This window comes from Crocodylus porosus, unplaced genomic scaffold (assembly GCF_001723895.1).
Source record: "Crocodylus porosus isolate Cpor-Errol unplaced genomic scaffold, CroPor_comp1, whole genome shotgun sequence".
In the NCBI taxonomy this organism is placed as follows: Eukaryota; Metazoa; Chordata; order Crocodylia; family Crocodylidae; genus Crocodylus; species Crocodylus porosus.
In genome coordinates this window covers 32,728,952-32,751,206 of record NW_017728943.1, presented here as the reverse complement: position 1 = coordinate 32,751,206, position 22,255 = coordinate 32,728,952, and the positions used below count along the sequence as shown (strand labels likewise).

At 41.8% G+C, this 22,255-nt stretch overlaps 1 protein-coding gene across 1 annotated transcript in view; it reads right to left on the bottom strand.

Moving 5' to 3' along the window:
• Nucleotides 1–22,255, bottom strand: part of MACROD2 (MACRO domain containing 2) — a 1,470,564-nt gene that overhangs the window by 1,140,876 nt on the left and 307,433 nt on the right. The window contains exon 3 of the mRNA XM_019549129.1: nucleotides 8,032–8,061. Coding sequence (XP_019404674.1) covers nucleotides 8,032–8,061 — 30 coding nt within the window. The remainder of the gene's footprint in view (nucleotides 1–8,031; nucleotides 8,062–22,255) is intronic.

The window sequence follows — 22,255 nt, the reverse complement described above, 5'->3', positions numbered from 1 at the left end:
CCCGCGGCGCACAGCACACTTAGAGGTTCCAGTTTACACACGAAGGAACGCATTATGAAGCGGGGTGGAAAGGCAGGTGGCCACACTGGTCAGCCCGCACGAAGGGGAGCAAGGAGGGTTGCAAGTGGGAGAGCTGCAGTTTCTCCCCCCCACCAAACTCAGACACAGCCTCTTTCCTCCGGCTACAAGGGATGAGGCTGCTACAAGCAGTACAGAGAGGGGAGCAGCAGTGCCACCAGAGCCACTGCCTGTGCCTGAGACTCTCTCATGTCCAGACAGCAGCCACAACCTCTCCCACCATAACTGCAACCAGCACAGCAGCACGCTTCACCCCTGTGTCACTGCCTATGCTGAGTCTCCCAGCACCAGAAGAAGAGCTGGCGTGGGATCTGGCTCTCAGGGGCTAGCAAGCCTGCAGTTTTGAGCTCCCTGTGGCTTTCCACACAGAAGTCACAGGAGGTTTTCTCTCAAGAATATGGGGTGCTGTTTCTCTGAACTCCCTGAACCTATCTTGTTGAAAGTTGGTAGGCTTTGTGGGCTCCTCAGGAGCTACCATTCTTGCAAGTTTCATCAAGATCAGACAAGCAATGCCAAAGTTATAGCCTGCTTTGACCTTCCCCATTCTAGCCTATGGGGAAGTCGAAGCAGCTCGGATATTCGACTGAGCTTCAACCTCAAGTCGAAGCAGACCCGCTTCAACTCAAAGTGGACAGCAAATCGAAGTGGGACCCGGTTTAATATTTGACATGGCCGCCGAATCGAATATTACCTGCTTTGCACAGCCCTAGTAACTAAGTAAAATCCTTCTTTTGTCCCTGGAAAAAGATAGTGTATAATTTAAGGTTTATAATACTGGATTATATCAGCTCTGGATGCTCTGAAAAGTAAAGAACTTAACTTCATCCTATTAGTATACCTAATTCCTAATTTGAGATTTCTTTTTAATTCTGTTTATAGTTAGGAAGTGCTTTTCATGGTTAAACATATGGCTTTTGTCATCCACATGGCCAAGCTCCACCTGCTTGTCAAGTAGCTGAATTCTTCCCATGTATAAACTGGAGTCATCATGACTACCCTGGGCAGTCCACCAAGGGGCCAGTTCTCTATTTCTCCCTTGGAGGGAAGGAGGGAGAGTGGGGAACTATGGGACACTGGTGGTCCTTGCCACATAAAAGAAGCATAAAGGCATTCAAGTTAGATCACTTCTTCCCATGCTAGCTTTCTTATAGAAGAGCCAGTTCTCTTCTGCAAGCAAAGCCTATCTGTTCCCTGTTTGCACCAGGCAAAAGACTTTTTCCTTGCACAAGTGTAATGCCTGTCCATAGCCTCAGAAAACAACAAACTTGCTGAATACAATTTCCTTAAAAACAGCTCAACTCTTTTTTCTTTTTTGGAAGTCGTTCCATGCTGCCTCAGACTCCTTCAGAACCCATTTTCAGCTTGTGTTGATAAAATAGTCAAAGACCAGAGTACAACAACTCCTCCCTCTTTATAGTTTTGCCAGACCCTCTATCATGGGATCTCCTGACAGGCCTCAACGAAAGACCATAGACCCTTACCAAATTATTTTGCTCCTGATAAACCGGTTTTCCTGAAGAGAAGCTTTATTATCTAGGGTGATTCCATTGCAATGGAAGAGAGCTTAAGTCAATAACTACTTACTGTTTGCCTTATATCACTATCTTTTGAAATTCCAGCCCATCATGGGGGGCACAAAGAAGGCAAGCAAACTCCAATTTACAGTCAGACACAGTCATACAGAGCTCCCAATACCACACAAAATGTGTAGACTATACTAAGATTCCCTAGATCACTGCAGTTCCATTACGGCACCCTTTTGACAAGGATACTAGCAGGCAGCCGAAATGTGTCTGGTCTATAGTCAAGTTATGCTAGGATAGTTACGTTGGTGGGGGGGGGGGGGTGTTCCTATTCTTGACTACTAAAACTAATTCTGCCAAAGCCCTAGGATTAATGCGGTTTTACTAGCAAAAAGTTCTTTTGACAGTATCGCATCCTCTCTTGGCAGAAATTGGTTTAAGCTATATTAGCAAAAAGGTTCTTCCTGCACCTTCATTAATATATCGTATATTTCTACTGGTTAAGCTCTAATGGCCAACTCCTTCCAAATGTAGACAAGACCACGAAAACAAAATAAGAGGAAAGGCTGGCTATATTCCTGAGAAGACATATTGAAACTGAACTGTTTTAACTTCTCCCAGTTTATATAGCATATAAAACCTATACAGAAAATTAAGCTTGTTACTTTATATGTTTGAAAATGTATATAAACAGAAAGAAAGCCAACACACATATTATCACGCACCATGAGTTTCATTTAGTCCAGCTTGAATAAAAGAAAAATATGCCAGAAAGAAGCAAGTAAAAAGTGGTAAGGTGATGGCATAAAAGATAAACTGACTGAAGCAGGCAGAGGCATAAAGATATGGGGCAGCTGCCACACACAGGGACAGTGGTGACTTCTGGTTGCTGCTGTGCCAGTGAGACAATAGTGGGGTTGTGGTGAAAGCTTTTTTGTATGCTCCCTGTCCCCCCTGAAGTCAGTGCCTGGGTTGACTGCCCAGTTGCTCCACCCTAGTTACAGCATAGGGAAAAGGAGTTCTTAGATTGTGTACACTTTACTCTTGTAAATCAGACACACAACAGCCAGCCCATGTTTTCCATTACAAAACTTCTGGCCAACATTTTCAAAAATGACTTGCCCTTGCGTGCCTTTTTGTTTGTTTGTTTTTGAGTGTCTGACTTAAAGTAGGCATGATCTTCAGAAAGTGCTGAATCCCTTACCACCTCTAAAACTTCACCAATTTCATTAAAGCCAGGTCTATACTTCCTTGTGCATTTTTCCAGAGCCAGACATACTGGCTGCATCCACATAAGCATGGACATTTGTTTCCCTGGGGACAACTAGCAGCAGGACACCCTGTATCGTTACTAGTTCTCCCTGGGGAATATCTATGCCACACATCCTCTGGCACGTGACAAATTATCCTGGGCGGGGTAGGGGAGGCTGGGGCCAGCACTGGGCTGCCCACAGCAGCCTTACCAGGGTCCCTGGGGCCCTCCTGGGGCTGCAGCAGCGGTGATCCTGCCACTTGAAGCCTGGCCAGTAACCAGAGCATGGCTCCCGCCAGCTAGGGTCTGGTTTTCAGCGCAGCACACTGTCTCCACTTGTGCCAGTCAAACCCCCCCTCTTCACTGTTCCCTTCCAGCACAGAGAACAGCTGACTATGTGGTATACGGCACCACAGATGTGTCTGCAGCGCCATATACCGCATGGCTGCACTCATCTGGACACAGCCACTGTGGTTAATGCTAGAACCAAAAACCCCCACATAGTACTAATATAAATAAAAATGTTCTATACAAGTTAATGGAAACAGTTGGATGGTAAGTGTATAAGAAACCTAAACCTAAAAGTAAAAAAGAATCTGTTAGCCAGGTTGGCTCTTGATTAAAAATAAATTTAATTCTAAAGAGAAAGAAAAAAGACTACTCAGATTCTGAATGAAATCCAGAATTTCATTTATCCGAAAAACAGAAAGAAAACTTAGAACAATATTTAGATATATAGGCAAGTCTCTACTGTAAGTTTTTTTCTCTTTGTGTTTAAATAAGACCCTGTAAATGGTTGGTGGCACCTTTTGCAATTTTCTCTCTTAATTCAGTGGTCATAAAGATGAACACATAAGATTTAAAATTGGAATCTGAGGACACACATCCATTTGGCACTGAGAAGTCCAATTATACTTAGGTATTCTGATCCAATGACTGATTTAAAATGTAATTGTCTCTTGTGGCACTGAAGTAGTTGGCAGGAATATAAGCTACAAGCACTTGAACTAAAAAGCAAACTTGTTAGCTTGTTTATCACCCCCGCACCCCGTCCATTAACTTTAACCCCAACAGTACTTCTTAAAAAGCTCTTTCTTATATACTCATTAGGAAACAAAAATACAATTGGGGTTCTTCACACAATCTATTTTCAGCTACAGTATGTTCAATTCTAGAAAGATTTTACAAAACCACTCAAGATTCTAGAAGAGGCAACTTAGCCAAGAGACTACAAAACCTGGTTTTAATCCTGATCATGCCACAAGACTGAAGACAACATGGGCAAAGTGGAACTGCTTTGTTTTTCATTTTCTGTAAACTGTGATCCTTACCCCGAAGAGCAACACTGAAATTCGAATAGCCAGACTTAGAGAAGAGTTTTGAATTTCAAGCAGAAAGAAGCTTACAGAGGTGTAGAGTATTACTAGAAAAATTCAATGTTAGTAAGCAAAGGAAGCTACAGTCGTGTGTGTATATATATAAATAGTTTGCCAGTATCATTTTACAGAAAGTATAACTGTGTTCTGCATTTGGTGACTGAGGAGGAAAACTCAACCCCTTTTCACGTAGACCTTTCCAAATCCTAAAACATAACAGAAAATGAAATTAAAGTTGACATACTATAGTAAAAGTTCATTATATGTTTCCAATAACATGCTAGTTTGCTAATGGAGGCTTGGTCGAAGCCAAAGACACTGGGCATTTTTTTCTTACTCATTCTGGCAGATGAGGAAATAACCAGCAATAACTCAAGTTTCTCCTAAACTGTAAAGTTCCCATCTCTCCCACTACATTATTGGCTGTTGGAGAAATTAAACACTTCAAGCATTAATTTTGTGTCTACAAAATAAGGATTTTTGCCCTCTACTAAAAGAAATTCAGACAACATAAACTAGTTCACTATACAGTGACAGAACAAACAGAGCTTTAGGTTAGGTCTACATGTAGCTGCCTGATGCCACCACTATTTGTGGTAGGAGAGAGCAGCTGCCACCACCAAGCTGCCAGGGTACATGCCATGGCCATGGGATCCTGGCAGCTCCACTACAGCAGTGTTACTGCATTGTGGCACAACACCAGCTTTTGATTGGACCATAGCAACTAGTTGAAGGTGCAGAAGTATTTTTACATGCTTCCTGCCAACTGCTGAACAGCAGCAGGACCTTGACTTACTCAGCAGAGGTGAAGCAGCCCCAGCAGAAGAGTGAAGGACACTTTTGTGACTGGAAGGGCTTGTGTACTGGGAGAGAATTTGGTGCAGACCTCCTTCTGTCTTAGAGATGGATCAACAACACCAGCAGAACCAAAGAGCAAGATGCAAGGTGTAATTTTTTGATATTCTAATAGCTCACATTATTGTAGACGCATCCAAATGAGCACACATGTGCAGTTGGCGGCACCTCAAAGCTGTTTGAGGCACTGAAAATAGCACATGTGCACCTGCTCACCCAGGTCAACAGGTGGACACTGGAAATCCCAGTGTCAAAACAACACTGCTAAAAAAATGGCATGGTACTCATGGCAGCAGCATGTGCCACCACAGCCATGCTGTGTCTACTGGCCAGTGCTGCCAGGTCAATGCTGCTGCTGCCCCAGGAGGCCCCCAGAGCCTCAGGGTGCCTATACATGAACCAGGATGCTGCTCCAAAATGCTGTAATTACAGCACATCAAAGCAGACTCAATTAATCGAGTCTGCTGGGGCATGATAATTACCGTGCTCTGGCCAGCCTCTGCATCTCATGTATCAGCATCCCCACGCTTCAAAATGCTGGCATGGGCACTTTAACTATGACAAGCTTTAGATAAAGTGCCCCCACCACCATTTTGAAGTGCGGGGATGCTGATACGTGAGATGCACCAGATGCTTTAATTAGAGTGGCTCTTGGAGTTGCTCTAATTAAAGTGCCACCCCCCTCCCCACCAAGAATACATGTAAAAATGCCCCCAGGTGCTGGTCCCAGCCTCTGCTACCCCACACAGGGTTAATTTATGATGCGCATAAGTGCTCATGCAGGGGCATCCTCCAAGACAAAAAGCAGTGGCATAAGTATGGGCCACTGCTATTTTTCCTATGGGAAACACACGTCCCTACACATACATGCTCATTTGGACATGCCCTGTGAGCATAAACATTCCCTCTCCTTCCTCTCCAAACCTGCCTTTTTGAGTAGAGAAGCTTATGTGGGTGAATGGAGACTGTGATCTTTTCAATTAACATTCACTGCAATATCTTCTCCAACACAAAGTGTATTCTAGCACAGTGTACAGAGAAGACCACAACCAGCATGCTGCTGCTTTGTTTGGCAGCAAAACTAATGTTTCCGGTACCAGCTGGGGGGGCCCTATCCAAAAGGTACACAAATAAGCCAGCCATCTAATAAAGAAATCACATCTGAAAGGGGGCTGCTGTTGTGAATAATCTGATCTTTATGAATATCCTCAAATTAGATTCCAGCACAAGATAATTCCAGTGGGACAAAATGCGGTAGTCACTGGGGGTCCCTTCATCCACCAGTATCAGGAAAACTCCAATTAATTCTAGTTTGAATATTAACCTTTCATTAAGTGGTTCACCCACTTGCTTGCAAACCTATTTTAGGTTCCAAAGAAGAGACTGTTTTTTGAGCAAGCTCCTTTCACTTTCCATGGTTGAGATGCAAAATGGCTGCGAGATGCTTTTTGTGTCTCTTAAGTCAGATAAAAATGAAACTACGAATGCATAAAATTGAACTGTGAAGTGCAGGGGAAAAAAATCCCACTTAGTGACTGGTCCTCATTCTGTCTGTCGGGGTTAATGAGTAAGAAGAACCACATTCTGTGGTGCCACACTAATAGGATATCAACTTCTGAAGTAGAGTCCAGCTGAATAAATACCGCTGAAAGTCAATAACCAAATCCCTTCTACAACAACCCGAGCTCTAGGGACCTGACTGGAATTTGAACATTTGTATTGATTTGTAAAGTTACCAACTGAGAATAAATACTCAAGAGACTGCGTAGTAATCAGTTCTTATGAGCATAAATTGCTACAGAGGGATTACCTCTCAAACACAGCTAAATCTGGTATATAACAAACAACTACCTCAAAGAAAAGGAAACAGATTAATTCGACTGGAAGATTATCAGGTAAAAGCTCACTGGAAATTAACATATGACCATATATATTTGAAATAAGGTGTTTATGTTTTTAATGGCTCCTCTGCATAACTGTGAAGCACTTTTTCACAAGTATCATGGGTTCCCAGTGATCCTGTTACACTGTTAAGGTTGTTAAAACTCTGACTTATTATTTGGAGTCTAAGAAGCAACAGCAATCTTCAGGCTTTTGACAGAACCCTTTACTTCCCCTTGCGTATGCAGGCTGTGATCATCAAGTCCTTTTAACTCTAGCCAAGAAGAAAGATTAGTAGCTGTCTGTACAGCTACTCCACTGTGAAATTTTCACTACAGAGCTTTTTCTCCTCCCCTCTGGGGACAGAATGAGTAACAGAAATGCTGGAATTTAGCCCTGCCTGATTTTGTTTTTTAAAGAGGTTATTATGTTTCTGAATAACACTAGAAACATTAGAAACAAGACTGCCATGTGCTATACAAGTTTGCATCCCCCTAGCTCACAATTGTGCATGCTCATTCCAAAATACAACATCATGGAGAAAAACAATTAGTAGTAAAGTATTATTCCTGTGCACTGTTTTCCCAGCTGGGAGAGCAAATAACCGAGAAAAAAAGTTATGAGCAAAAACTTATCATTTTATGAATAAGAGGTATTAAATTGCAATGTTTTCATTTGCAATGCTTATTTCATTGATATTTATTCATAGATTTGGGTGACCTTGAAGTTATTTAATTTGTGGTAAATCAACTTTGCTTTTGGGATGGCTTTATGGTGTAGTCCCAAGCAGAACACATCAGGAAATCTAATCTAGAGGGGGGAAAATGGAATGGATGACACTCACAAAGGTCCACGCCTGACAGTAATGGTCATAACCACCTGGTTATGTATAACAGCAAAAAAAACACCTGTGTTTTTTTTTCATTTCAAAGAGATTTTCCTTAGAAATTTATTGTACGCATACAGTATATGCCATTATAAGAATAACTAAATCTTCCTGTTCTTTATCAGTGCAGATTTCTGGTCATGCATTTTAGACAAGAAATAATGTTAAACAAAGACTTACCCCCTCCACCTCCTAGAAGACTGGAATTAGCTATGGAGGAAAAAAGAAAAAATCATTAGCGTTACATTTCCTAAATATGGAATGGAACAGAAGGTGATTTTGTTGTTTGTTTTTTTAAACCTAATAAATCGTTGAAATTCATAATTATTCAAATTAGAGAATGTACATTCTATTAAAACAACAGCACTGCAACCTACTGTTTTTCACTCAAGAAATCCCATTAATTTGGCTTTTCCAAATACATTAATAGCATCCACATTTTTTAACAGAACTAAATTATTCTGAAAAATATATATCTATAATATATTATGCTAAGCTTTTGGACCCACAAATGAATTAACATCAATATAATTTTAAGCGCCGCAATCTTCTGAAATGACATCAGTTCGTAAGCACAGATGTAGCTAGCCATGTCTCCCTAAAGCCAGGGAGAAGGTAGGACAGGGTGGCACCTTATGCCACTGGCATACTCTCATTTAATGGAGCAAAGGAGATTTGATCCCCAGTTCCAACAACTGTGCCTCCTGCCATGCCATACGTGCATGGCAGGAGGTGCAAGTTGAGGATCAGAGATCAGATCTCAATTGTGCCGTTACTACTTGCCAGTGCAAGGGAAACCCAGGAAACACAGGACCAACAGGTTGAACTGGGGCTGACAATCAGCTGATTGTTGGCTCCAGGCCCAGGTTTGCATGGGGTCTCACAACAGCCTCAGAATGATCCCATAGCTAAAGATCAGCTCTGGCAGCAGGACTATACTGAGGACTTGAACCAGTCTTGGTGCAGTCTGAGACCAACAATCAGCTGATCATCAAAACTGCATGGCTGGCAGCCTGGCACAGGAAATCAGAGGCTCCTGATGTGAGGAACCAAAGGGCTTACTCCACTGGGGACTTTAAACCCTGTGACCATGTGACCAGCAGCTCTGGCTGCGCACAGGGCATCAGAGACTCCCAACAAGATTTAAAATCCCCAGCAGGGGAAGCCCTTCTGCCCTCACCCACCAAATGTAAGGCTCTACACAAACCAGCCATAAAAATGTTCTACCAGTAGAATGTAGAACATTTGCCACATTAATCACAGCATAAATGTAACATGTAGGGGGGCCTTAGAGACTGGTTTAGAGAGACATGAGCTTTAATATGCAAGAACCTACTTCATCAGAGGCTAGGAACCTACATCTAACATTAAACAAAGGATGTTGTTGCCTAAAGAAGCTTATGCCTCTCCAAACTGGTTAATCTCTAAGATGTTACCCTGCCCACCTTCTGCCAAATAATATTCCTCTGAGAGAACCAAGCAAAGAAGAAAAACCCTTTGTCAATTTAGAGAGCAGGAACTGGATTTTGGTGCAACATGCTATGAACTCTTCTGAGTTACTACAACACAGGCTGTGTCGAGATGAGCAGCTGGCTGTGTCGATTCCACGAGGAATGTGGTGCCGCAAACATGCCTGCGGCGCCACATATCGCACGTTCAAGTGTTCTCTGTGCTGCAATGGAGCAGCGCGGGGGGGTGACCCCTGGATGGGTAAAAAAACCCATGGGGAAAAACAGCAGTGTGGTGCATGCGGGGACAATGTGCACTGCTTAAAACCAGAACCAGGCTGTCTGGAGCAGTGCTTTGGCTGCCGGCCAGGCTCCGAGTCACGTGATCACTGCAGCCCTGGCAGGCCCCTAGAACCCCAGGTAAAGCTGCTGAGGCCAGCCCAGTGCTAGCCACAGCCTCCCCTACCCCACCCAGGGTAATTTGCCACGTCCCAAAGGGCACGTGGTACAGCTATTACCCAGGGACACCTGGAGGTAGCACAAGGTGCGCTGCTACTAGTTGTCCCTGGGGAACCAAACATCTACACTTGTATGGACAGGGTCTATGTGGATGAAGATCACTAAACGCAAAAAGTTCTTTTATCTGACTTCTGTACAAACAGTGAGTGAAACTCTGGTCCCAATGAAGTCAGTGAGAGTTCACTGAGATCAGAATTTCACATTCTGTATTTGTATGCTGTTCTATTTTATGTTCAGCTGTTTGTTCCAGCCATATAGACTAAACTACTTATGGACAGTGGCAATTTTCAGAGGAACATAACTCAAGACAGCCATTCACATTAAACTAGTCTAGCTGCAGCCACTAATTTTCTTCCCACAGCCTGGACAGAAATGGAAGGAAAGGCTGAGCATATAAACCTGACTAAAGCCTTTTACTAAAGCATTCATTCTACATGTAGATGGAAAATGTAGGTTCCTTCACCACAAAAACATGAACGGAAAAAAAAAATGGCACTGGGACTAGAACAGGTATTGACACGTTTCTCTGATTGCTTACAATTTATTGACACGTTTAAAAAAAAAGGAAAATATGAATAAATACCATACATAACTTCAGCCTATCCAAGCTTCATATTTGAAGCAGACTATTCCTATAGACCACAAATAACATTTGTCACATTTGTGCCAACATACATCAATGTCTGCTGTCCTAGGATAAATCCTAAAAGGGATCACAGGATAAGAAGTACTAACAGCTGATCCCAGGACAAAGTGCATCTGAATGGTTACCAAGATTGCATCATTGAATCAATGGCAGAAAAGCAACATGCATTCAGCTGCTCACTAAACCGTGATTAGAAGGGCAATGTGTGTACATGTCAATCCCACAATATTTCTGTTCTGACTGAACTTGTCCAGGACACAAGTATGTCTGGGGACAAAATAAAACATCTGTTCCTAGCCACAGAAACAGACTGTTGCAGAAAGAGGAATACATTCTGACCCCTCAAATTAGTAAGGATTTAAAATCATATAAGGACAGCTGATATTTCCAACTATCTTCTTTAAACTGACAGAATAAGAATAGGATACATTTTTTTAGGGGGTTGCCCCACTTATTTCTTTTGAGTGTTTTTTGTACAGCTACTTTCAGTCATACCATCAGAAGCCAGCTCTCCTGACACTGCAGGGGCACAGTCTCAACATGTCCTGCACTTAACAGGGTAATTTATCTTTGAAAAAAAAAAACATACTGTTATTGGTACTTTACTGTTACTACAACACAGCAAGAATGCTTTAAACTAGACTCTTGGGTATCATATGTAAAGTACTAGCAGCCAAACACAACTGTTGTCATGTCTAAGTACATGTGCAAAGCAAATTTACCTGTTCCTGTCTTTACTGAATTGCAGAATTACACATCAGTAAACCATGGCACAAACTGAAACTAGCAAAGTATCCTATGCTTCTCAAGTAACTTTTAAACTATTTTAACAGCTAGTCACTCCCCATCTGCAGTAAAATAAATAAATACATTTCTAAGCCAAATAATCACAAAAGCAACACTGGACAACAGGGCATGTCTACACGAGACGTTTACTGCGGAGCTGCCTCATTAGCTCAGCAGTAAGGTCCCTGGCAACCACACATTTGGCCCTATTAGGTTGCAGGAAACTAATAAATACCACCATAAATTAGTACTTCTAAATACAAGTACTATCCTGTGGTGGCATTCTGTAGTGTCCAACACACATGTAGAAGCTGACAGGACAGGCTGGGGCAGGAGGGTGTTTCAGTGTGGGGTCTGCCTGTAGGCTATCCCCACACTGGACCACCCTTGTGCCCCAGCCAGCCCCACTGCAGCACGCTGAGCTGGGCTAAAGCAGCCTCATGCTGGCAGGATGATCCCTGGGCTCCCTGCTACCTTGGCTGTTCCAACCACGCTCAACATACTGTGGTCCCAGGCACAAATGCAAACACTGAGGAGAAATGAACTCCAGCATGATATGCATTGGAATTTAGTGCTTCACATTAATTGCATGTGTAGATGTACCCATTGAATAGGGAAAGGGGAATGAAAAATATCTTAATATGCTAACTAATTCTGCAGTTCCAGATTATGGGTCAGTTCTGGAGTCAGTTTTTGTTCAATATCTTCATTCATGATCTGGAAGATGGGATGGGGTGGACCCTAAGCAAGTTCATAGATGAAACCAAGCTGGGTGGGCGGGGGGCAGAGGGGGCATGCAGTAGATACACTGTAGGGATGGGCTAGGATTCAGAGTGACCTCAACAAATTGGAGGTTTGGGGCAAAAGAAATCTTATGAGGTTCAATAAGGACAAGTGCAAAATCCTGCACTTAGGACAGAACAATCCCATCCGCCGATACAGGCTTGGAACTAACTGGCTAAGCAACCACTTTGCAGAAAAAGACGTGGGGGTTACCATAGACAATAAGCTGACTATGAGTCAGCAGTGTGCCCTTGTTGCCAAGAAGGCTAACAGCATACTGGGCTGCATTAGTAGGAGCACTGCGAGCAGATAAAGGGAAGTAATTAATCCCCTCAATTCTGCACTGGTGAGGCAACACCTGGAGTAGTATGTTCAGTTTTGGGCCCCCACTGTAGAAAGGATGTGGACAAGTTGGAAGGAGTAGAGCAGAGGACAATGAAAATGAATAGGGGGCTGGGCACATGACTTCTGAGGAGAGTATGAGGGAACTGGGCTTTAGTCTGCAGAAGAGAAGATTGGGGGCGGGATTTGATAGCAGCTTTTAACTCTCTGAAGGTGATTACAAAGAGGATGGAGCTAAACTGTTCTCAGTAGTGACAGATGACAGAACATGGAGCAGTAGTCATAAGTTGAATCAAGGGAGTTTTAGGTTGGATATTAGGAAAAACTTTTTCATTAGGAGGGTGGTAAAACACTGGAACAAGTTACCTAGAGAAACTGTGGACTCTCCATCCTTGGAGGTTTTTAAGGCGCAGCTCAACAAAGCCCTGGCTGGAATGACCTAGTTGGGGATGGTCCTGCTTTGAGTAGGGGGTTGGACTAGATGACCTCCTGAGGTCCCTTCCAACCCTAATTTTGTGTGATTCTATGATTATACTCTACAGTCTATTAGAATGCTTCAACCTTGCTCATTCTACTTTTAAATTTCAACGCTTCCTTCAAACTCATCCAGTAGCCCTCCCTCTAGAATTGTTTTAGAATAATCAGGCAACATTGTTACCACTATCCTGGGATCTCAGAAGTAAAAATCAAACAGCTGTCTTAAAGTAATGTGATGTGGGTAAGGTCTGATCCTGCTCTTTTTACTCTGGAAGACTCCCTGAGAAGTCAGCCGGAGTTTGCCAAGCTACAGTATTCAGAGTTATATCCAGATGTAATATAGCTTTCAGGTCTATATTTGGTACCATGTCAAAGGTAAAAAGGGTTTTTTAACATTCAAACTGAGGAACAATCATCCACATAACAACAATTAAATCTCTATTCCCCTCTAATGGGTTTTGGCCTTTAATGAGATGCTTAAGGCCCTACATTTCCCTGAAATTGATGGGAGTTGGGAACATTCAGCATCAGTACTGGATCTTTACTCTGTGCTCATGATATGCATAATCAGCACAGTTATCAGACTATTAAGAAGCCCCATTAGTGCCTGACTGTTGTGCTCCAGAGAATCAGTCCTTACTCTAAGCACCAAACTTCCTCCCACAACATTGAAAACACAGCTGTGCAAATGATTTGAAGGAAACCCATCTGAACAAGGCTCTGAAATATCAGCAAGGAGTTCTCCAGTTGCTGAAATATATAATTTGAATATCGAATATATTAAAATCTTTAACAAATATGGACCAAACTTCTGTATTCTAACTGTGAGCTGCTGTACTGAGTATTGAGTAAATACTGAGTACCAAGTCATATGATTTTATTTTTCTGCCCTGATTGCATAAGATGACAACAATTTCTGGCAGAAATCTGAAGCTCATTTTTCAGGAACATTTCTGCCAACATACTGCGTTACTTGAATTTTTGTCGAAAGCAATTAAAAAAGTGAACGTGCTTAAAGGAAATTCATCTTAAAAAATGACTAAATAGCCACAAATCTATTTCAGCATGCTACACCCAAATTCATTGAAAAGCAAAAGAGCTTCTTTTTTAAGCAATTACAGAGAGTAAAACTTACTTTTCACTGTCAATTCTGTTGAATTGAGTAGCTACAAATAAAGAGACGTCTACAGTTTTGTTATGTCTCTGGAGATAGCATCCTTAACAACATAGCTGAATAGCAGTGGTTACTTTTTGTTGAAGTACACTCATCTGACAAAACTGTAAAAATGTAAATTCTTTTGGGAGTATCTCTTTGTCAAGTATTAATGGCACTAGTAACTTAAATTGACATCTGTGTCATGCAGCCATGCATCTGTCAGTATAATAAAAAATATACTTTTAAAAGATTACTTGACATTGTCTGACTTCAGCAGCAGATGTTTGAGTTTATTTTGATGTAAAAATAATTTAAATATTTCTGTCGATACTTTTTAATTGTGAAATTTATTCAAGAAGACACCTTTATATCTGACAATACTGTAAAATGCAAAACATTCCATTACCACAGACACATTTTTTATTTCATCAATAAAACATCATAGCAGACAGCTGGTGAGCAGACTAACCGTAATTTATGAAACAGGCAACTCTATGTCCTCTTCCATGTTTTGTGAGGCATTCTTACCTGTCACTGCATATTGTTTGATCTTTTCTCAAAAATACAGGGGAGAACAAAGAGGAACTATGAGCAGGCAACTTTGCTTTATACATACTCAAATGGGGTTTTTTTACACAGAATGTTCTCGGAGCCATTAATAAAACCTCACATATTTTTTAAATACAGGTGATAAATAATATACAGCCAACTATAAATAAATAGATGCGTAGTAAAACTTAACCTCTAAGGCTTTCCTTGTATACAAATACAATGAAATTCTGAGAGGGGAGAAACATTATTATTGCAGGTTGTGGACCAGATTTACAATGCTATTAAGTGCCTAAAGATGTAGATAGATGCCTATAGTGGGATGCTCACTCAGGTAGGCATCTACAGCACGGCACTAACTTAAAGCCAAATTCTATTTCACTTATTACATGGATAAGTGGATTTAGGACCTCAGTGTAATTCTATTTCATTCTGCTCAAGTGCTGAAAATCCATTACTACATCCACTTGTGTAACACACCATCATATTACCCGTAAGACTAAGTCACAAAAATAGTAGTGAGGAAGAAAAGGGGCCATTTATCTTGTGCATTAAATGCTTTTCAAGCAGAAAGGAAAAGAATTGTACTTACACATCTAATACAGAATACAATATGGTCATCAGTTCCTCAGTTTTGCACTTCTGTGAATCCAAGTACAAAAGGCACATGGGTGCCTAAATTAAAGTAGCCAAAAGCAGGATTTGGCTGCATACGCTATGCATGGCCCTCCATGGTCGATTGTGCCCTTGTGCTCTACAAGCTAGATGGGAATATTAGTGTATGAGTAGATAAAGGGTAGAGGGCACGGGGTATTATTTTACTACATGGCTTTCCATTATGCTTCTTGCCAAGTCAAGCAAGGCACTTCCGTCTTGTGCCTTCTCATCTGTTAATTGGGGGTGTCACTGTTTACCATTGACCTAACTAAAATACAGCATATCTAAACTCAACAAATGCTCCAAATGTATTGTTCATTTACTTGGACAAATTCTCTCTTCCAGTCAACCTGTTCATAGAAACAGGTAATTGAGAGCAAAACATACTGCAGATACAGGCCTTAGCCTTCTAAATATGTTGAAACTCCAGTCTCTCTCTCTCTAATTGGTAGCGGTATAGGCAAAATACCTCAGCTGTACATACTGAAGATTTTCTATGTTTTGCTCTAAGAATTGTCCTAAGATTTAAAGTTATCTCTTTGTAAATGATAAGACATCTTCGGGCAAAGCACAAAGAGTTCAGACATCTGAGAGTCTGTTTTGCTGAGATTTGTGTTATCTATGAAATAAACTGAAAAGAAAGTCAGAGAAACTGAATTTTCAATATACCTCACTTGTTTCACATGCTGACAAAATAAACTGAAAACCAGTTCAGTTGTCTAACTTAAGAGAATGATATGCAATGGGACATCTTGTGAGTGCTGTGCATTTAAAAGACTACAGCTGGACCCTTGGACATTAGTTGATGACTACTACACTAGTATTGCAACGTAGCAACACGTGACTCTGCATTCACTGTTAAAGATGTCCAACCCCTCCCGCTCAAGCTGTCTACAGCTGCAAAGAATACAATTCTTTTAAACTAAGATTCACATTTTTTCAAATAAAGCAGGTGTTTATCTCTGATTTCAATTTTCTTCAGGTTGATAAGACAAAGATCTCTTAAGAATACTGCAGTACATTAAATAGTTTTTTTCAGAGCTGTTTGACAAGGGAATTGTCATTATCCTATTTTCTATTCAATACTGAAGCAATAATTGACACAACTTAATTGCATTCTACTTTCACTTCATTACCGACTTCTTTCATAACATATATTTATGCAAGAAAGTTATCCAAAATAATGGTATGCATTACATCTTTCAAGCTTCATAATTTGAAAAAAAGGGCTATTTGAAATCTGATATCCAAAGCAAACGCCAAAAAACACAGAAAATGATGGAGGCATTTTACACAGACAAGTCAGTTGTCATCGCAAGTGACAGCTGTGGAAACAGTGTACAGAAAGAACACAGCCATCTATTTGGCACAGGCTAATATACACTTTCCAAGCAGAAAAAGTAAAAATGCCAAAGGTTTTGCCTGCCATTGTAATCCAATTGCTCTGAAGTAGACAGAAAAAAAATTAACAGTATATCAAACTGTATAGCAGGTAGTAACTAACCACAGACATCTGGGTTATAGAAGTGGTGATGCCTGATTCTATCTCATGGTATACTGAGCATTGAAAAAAATGCCATGATTACTTCTCAGTATAAAAAACATTATTAACTATTGCAAAAAGTGCAATTCAAAGCCCATACAAACTACTTTTCAAAGTTATTGCTTGTCAGGGGATCTTAATCTCTGCAAAACGTGCTTTCAGGTGGGACTGTCAGAACAGGTCTTCATGCTGATAGCACATCAGACAAGATTGCATTTAATTTTCAGTACAGAAGACCTTCACCATCTGGGGGGATACGTTCCAGAGATCCCCATGAACGGCGAAATCTGTGCATACTGATGGGGCTCCCCATCAGACTCCACAGCTACCCCTGCATCCCCCCCAACTGTTTGCAGGGCTTCCCTGCAGCGCCTAGAGACCAACCCCTTCCCCCCGACTGCCGTGGAACCTGCTCTGAGTGCTGCCACAGCTGCCTCTGGCAGCGGCAGAGAAGATACCACCACCACGTTCCTCCCCATCCCCAGCGCTCCCCCGCAGCACCTGGGGACTGACCCCTTTCCCCTGAGCGACTGCTGCAGCTGCCTCCGGGGGAGAAGATGCTGCTGTTGCCCCACTACACATCCCTGGCATTTGCTCTCTGCCTGCCTCCTGTCTCAGCCCTTCTCCGCAAATCTGGAGTTCGTGAATAGCAAGGGTTTCTTGTAATCTGAAGACAATGGCATACTGGTAACCTTTGATTTTAAGAAAAATGTTCTCCAAATACAACATATTTTTACAAACTGAAAGGCATCATCTCTTATATCTTTTGAATAAATAAAACAAAATATTAAGGTAATAATACAAAGATACTTTCAGACTGGAAGCACTGATGTTCAACATTCAAGCTTTCAACAGAACAATTTATGCTTCATGAAATCAAAGCTTACAGCTGAAGAAAAGATATCAAGGGACTTGTCTTCCCTGTATTTTTCCCTGGGGTAACCCACAGTAAACTATGCCAAGGCAAAAACCCAGAAAGCACAAGGTCTTTAACTTTTACTGTGAGGTAACCCAAGCCAGGTCAGTTTTACTCTGGGGTATAAGGCTGACCTCCCCATGAGTTTAGGTCTGAGGAAAGTAAAGTTGTCTGTATTTGCTATGTTCTTGAGGATAGCTCACGGGTAATAATCTAAGGTTAAAAAACAACAACCCAAAAATCAGTTTTAAAAAGTGGCTTTGCCACAAACACAGAAAAAGGTAACATATTGTTACCTTGTCTCATGAACTACCTGGCACTGAGGTTTTGATAATCACAAAAAGTAGGGCAGAAAGGAGCCTCATGAGGTAATTTAGTCCAGACCCTTGCTCAAGGCAAGAATAATGATTTTTTTCTCTTCTGCAAGTAACCAGTGTGGATAACTAAGTCCTGAAGAGCCTGCCAGTATGGCTAGGGACAGACTTTCAAACACCCTAAGGCTGAATTGATTCAATCTTTGCAGGTTAGTCTAAACTGCCTAGGCTAAATCACTTTGTAACTGCACAGACAGCCCCTCTGGACTGAAAACATGCTGGCACATACCTGCAGTGGCTCAGGCTAAAATCCGGCAGGTGCAAGAGCAGCCCTCCCTTCCCTGCCACAGGGCTGAGCTGAGGAGGGCATGGCCAGGCCCCAGCATGCCACTGTGATTAGGAAGGGGTCCTTCCCCCTCCTTGATAACACAGCACTTATCAGCTCTGTTATCAGCAGTTAACAACCCATTAGAAACAAAGCCTCTCTCATTAGTTCAAGCTCTTCTTAAACAACTTTTTCCAAAGAAAGGAATACAAGGACATGACCAGATGACCTTTTGATTAGCTCTAAAAAGCCCAAAACAAACACTGTCCTATCTGCCTTACATGGCATTAGATAGCATACCACATACCGGCTAGGTCCGTGCCATGGGAGAGAGGAGGAAGGGATCTCTGTTTAAGCAGCAAGCAGTGAGAAGAGAGGAGGGAGGCACAAGGAAGCCAGCAGACCCCGTTGTGCCTGCAAGTCTCTGCTGGAGCTCCAGCCAGGGAGCAGAGGGGAGAGGCCAGTTCTGCTGTGGTGCAGAGAGCCCTGCCCAGCCCAGAGAGCATGCCACGATGCTGAGAGAGTCTGGTTTAACTTAAACAAGCAAGGGGTCTGAGACAGACATTGCATAAACTGGTTTGACCCCAATCAATTAAGTCTGATAATATATTCAACCAGGTTCATCTTAAATCGGTTTCAATCAGCCATTTTCAAACTTGTTTATGTGCACTGAATGTCTGTTGTGTTCCAGGTTAAAATCCGTTTCTGATCACTTAAAGTGGTTTATGTGTAATGTCTGTCCCTAGCCTAAATACAGTGCAGTGAGTCCATTTTAAAAAATATTTAAAAACTCTGAAAAATTCTATCTATATGCAAAGTAAAATATCATTCTGATTACTATTTCTTTCTATAGCAGGAAACTGGAGTTAACTCTAACAAGGGTCAATGTAGGGCAAATTGTAGAAGAATGGCAGGATCTAACTTATATTTATCCTAGTTCCAAACTGACTGCACTATTAATATAGTCCTAGCCCTTCACTAAAGGCCTAAATACCATTTCCCAGCAATTATGAATTTATTTATGAAATTAAGTGAAACAAAGGAAGTTGACTGGTAAATTTCAATCAAAGCTAGGAAAATACCACATAAAAATATGAAATGGCCATCTTACGAAATCAAAGTAAATAAACTCTGTGCTAAAGCTGACAGCACACTGTTGCCATCATAATATACTATTCAGGTTTCATCTTAACTAGATGCATCAGCACATAATAAAGCTGAGATGACAGAGTACAACTTGCAAAAATTTCTTAACTGATCCTAAAGGATTACATATAATGCTCCCCTTTCTACACAAACGGACTTTCTGGATCAGGTTCTATTCCAGCTACTAGCTGCCTAAATGGACTTAGGCAAGCAAGTATGATCCAAATGCACTCTGGGTCCTCCTCCTGTTCACTGCTTCCTGTGACTCAATCTTGAGTCTAAGATGACAAAATGTTACAAAAGTAGATCCATCAACAGTTGTTCAGGCTCTGGAGCAGGGTGGAACAGGATCACACCTAATTAACTACCAGATGGATTAGAATCTGGCCCTTTTGTTAATGACAAGTCAGTTCAGGCAAAACAGAGCCTTATTACAGACTCCACTTTAGTATTTCTGGAGTGTAGTACTCATGACATGTTATGCGACTCAGGCTAGAAAGAGATGTCACCACATGAAGTGGATCAGCTGTACTGCAATGTGTCCTGGCACAGCTGATCTGCTTCACTGACATGCTTCACCTCTTTCCTGCCCTTAATGGTGCAGAAGAAGGGGTGATGTGATCTCCTAGCCTTCCCCACTCAGCCAGACCCACCCCCCACAGATCTGGCTGAGCAAGGGAAGTGGATATTTCTTGCTTATGCAGAGGCACCCTGAGATTCCCTGGGCTGCCTCTCTGTAAACAGAGAAAGTAGGTAGGTTCTCCAAGTGCTTGAGAGGCCCTTAGGCTCCCAGAACACCTGCCCAGAGTCACTGGAGAGTATGAATCACTCAGGCTCCTCATACTCTACTGCCATAGAGGTAACAGACATTCATGACAGTAAATGAGCAAAGTTTAACACTACCTTTTGTTGCACCACTGATTTTCCTTTGATGTGGTACAACAAAGGATAGCAACATCTATTTCACTGAATCATAGAAAATTAGGATTGAAAGGGACCTCAGGAAGTCATCTAGTCCAACACCCTGCTCAAAGCAGGACCATTTGTGCATAATTTGTGCCACCATAAAAAACATTATGGCAGCACAAATAAAACATCAGGTGACATCACTTTCCACTCTACCATCCCAAATTTGTTAGAAAAGAAAAAAAATGAAGTCACCATTTTTACAGTTACCTGTCTTCCCAGATGCACTGAAAACTTGAACACTTTTTCAGACTCTTTAAAGAGTAAGGGAGGATCACATGCAATCGAAGATGAAAGTTTAGAGATACTTTCAAAGGCATGGGTGAGGAAAAATCTAAATGAAATCACTCCACGTGATCTCATTTCAGATTGTATGGGCAACATCTTCATTTCTCAAGCCTGTTTTCACCTCTTCTGTCTGCTAATGTTTTGTTAATGGGTTGTCTTATAATTCTCATGATAAACACACATGGGGGAATGATTGAACCATCTTGTACACAATATTTCTGAGCATGAAGTATGCATATGATCACTGGGTAGTGTGCTGTAGGTACCTGCATGTGAGCTTCTTAAATTCTCCATATAAATCACTGACATCACAATTACAGATGCTGTTGAACAATGAATGAGAGTATTTTTATTATCAACATAAATGTATACTGTCCTTACATTCTGAGTTGCAATCTTGCTCTTGTAGATATATATGGCAGCATGGATGTCATCATGATGTGGGATGTTGGTATATAAGCTGGTAACATCCACGGCAACTAGGAAGGTATTGCTAGGAAGATGGTCTATGTTTTTAAGTTTTTGTAGAAAGTCAGTTGTGTCTTGGACAAAATTTGCTCTTTGTATGATGAGAGGTTTTAGGATGGCTTTGATGAAACCTGGTATTTCTTCAGTTAGTGTTCTACAGTTGCATATTATAGGTCTGCCAGGGTTCCCTTGTTTGTGGATTTTAGGAAGCATGTGAAAAGTCCATGTGAAAAGAGCATATGGGTTGGGTAGCGGTGGGACCAGGTCAACATTTTCCCCCTTTTCTCTCCCACCTACCTGTCTCACAACTGTTGTCTCCCATCACCTCTGATCTTCACTGCTACACATTTGCATTTTCACAGACCTGCAGTTTGCATATTGGCTTCTATTCCACCCAGGAGACACCAGACACCAGCAGACTATCCCTGTCCCTGAAGAAGTGTGGTTGTACCCAAAAACTTGCAAAGAACATTTTTTCCAACTATTTAGTTGATCTAATAAAAGATATCACATTTACCCAAAGAACCTTGTCTGCCTGCTGCCCTTTACCAGACTGTATGTAGGTTCTATGGCAGAGGCATTCATTAAAGATGATAAATTTAATCAGAAGAGGTAGGACAAGACTACTACTTTTTTTCTCTTTGAAGAACACCAGCAAGGCAGGTCTGCTACAATTCTACTACATAGAGACGTGCAAAGAGGCCACATTGGGTGTGTTCACATGACTGCACACGTGCCTCTTGCCCCCCCTCAAACCCCTTTGAGGTGGGGTAAAAGGCACATGCGGGAACAAAAAAAATGTTTGCAGCTCAGGGAGAAAATTAGACCCTGGATATCATGGGGTCTAAAAAACTCAAAATTTAAAAAAACGGGGCAACCAGAGGCTGTGTCCTCCATGGAGATGCTCTGGCTGCCAGACCATGTGTATGGTTGGTCCTCCCCCTGGTGCTGAAACACACGGCTGGCCAGGCTGCATGTTTCAGCACCAAGGCTCCAGTGCTGGTGAGTAGCGGGTCAGGGGGGCTGGAAGAGGGGGGAGGGGACCATGGGGGGGACCCCCGATGGCCCTGCCCAC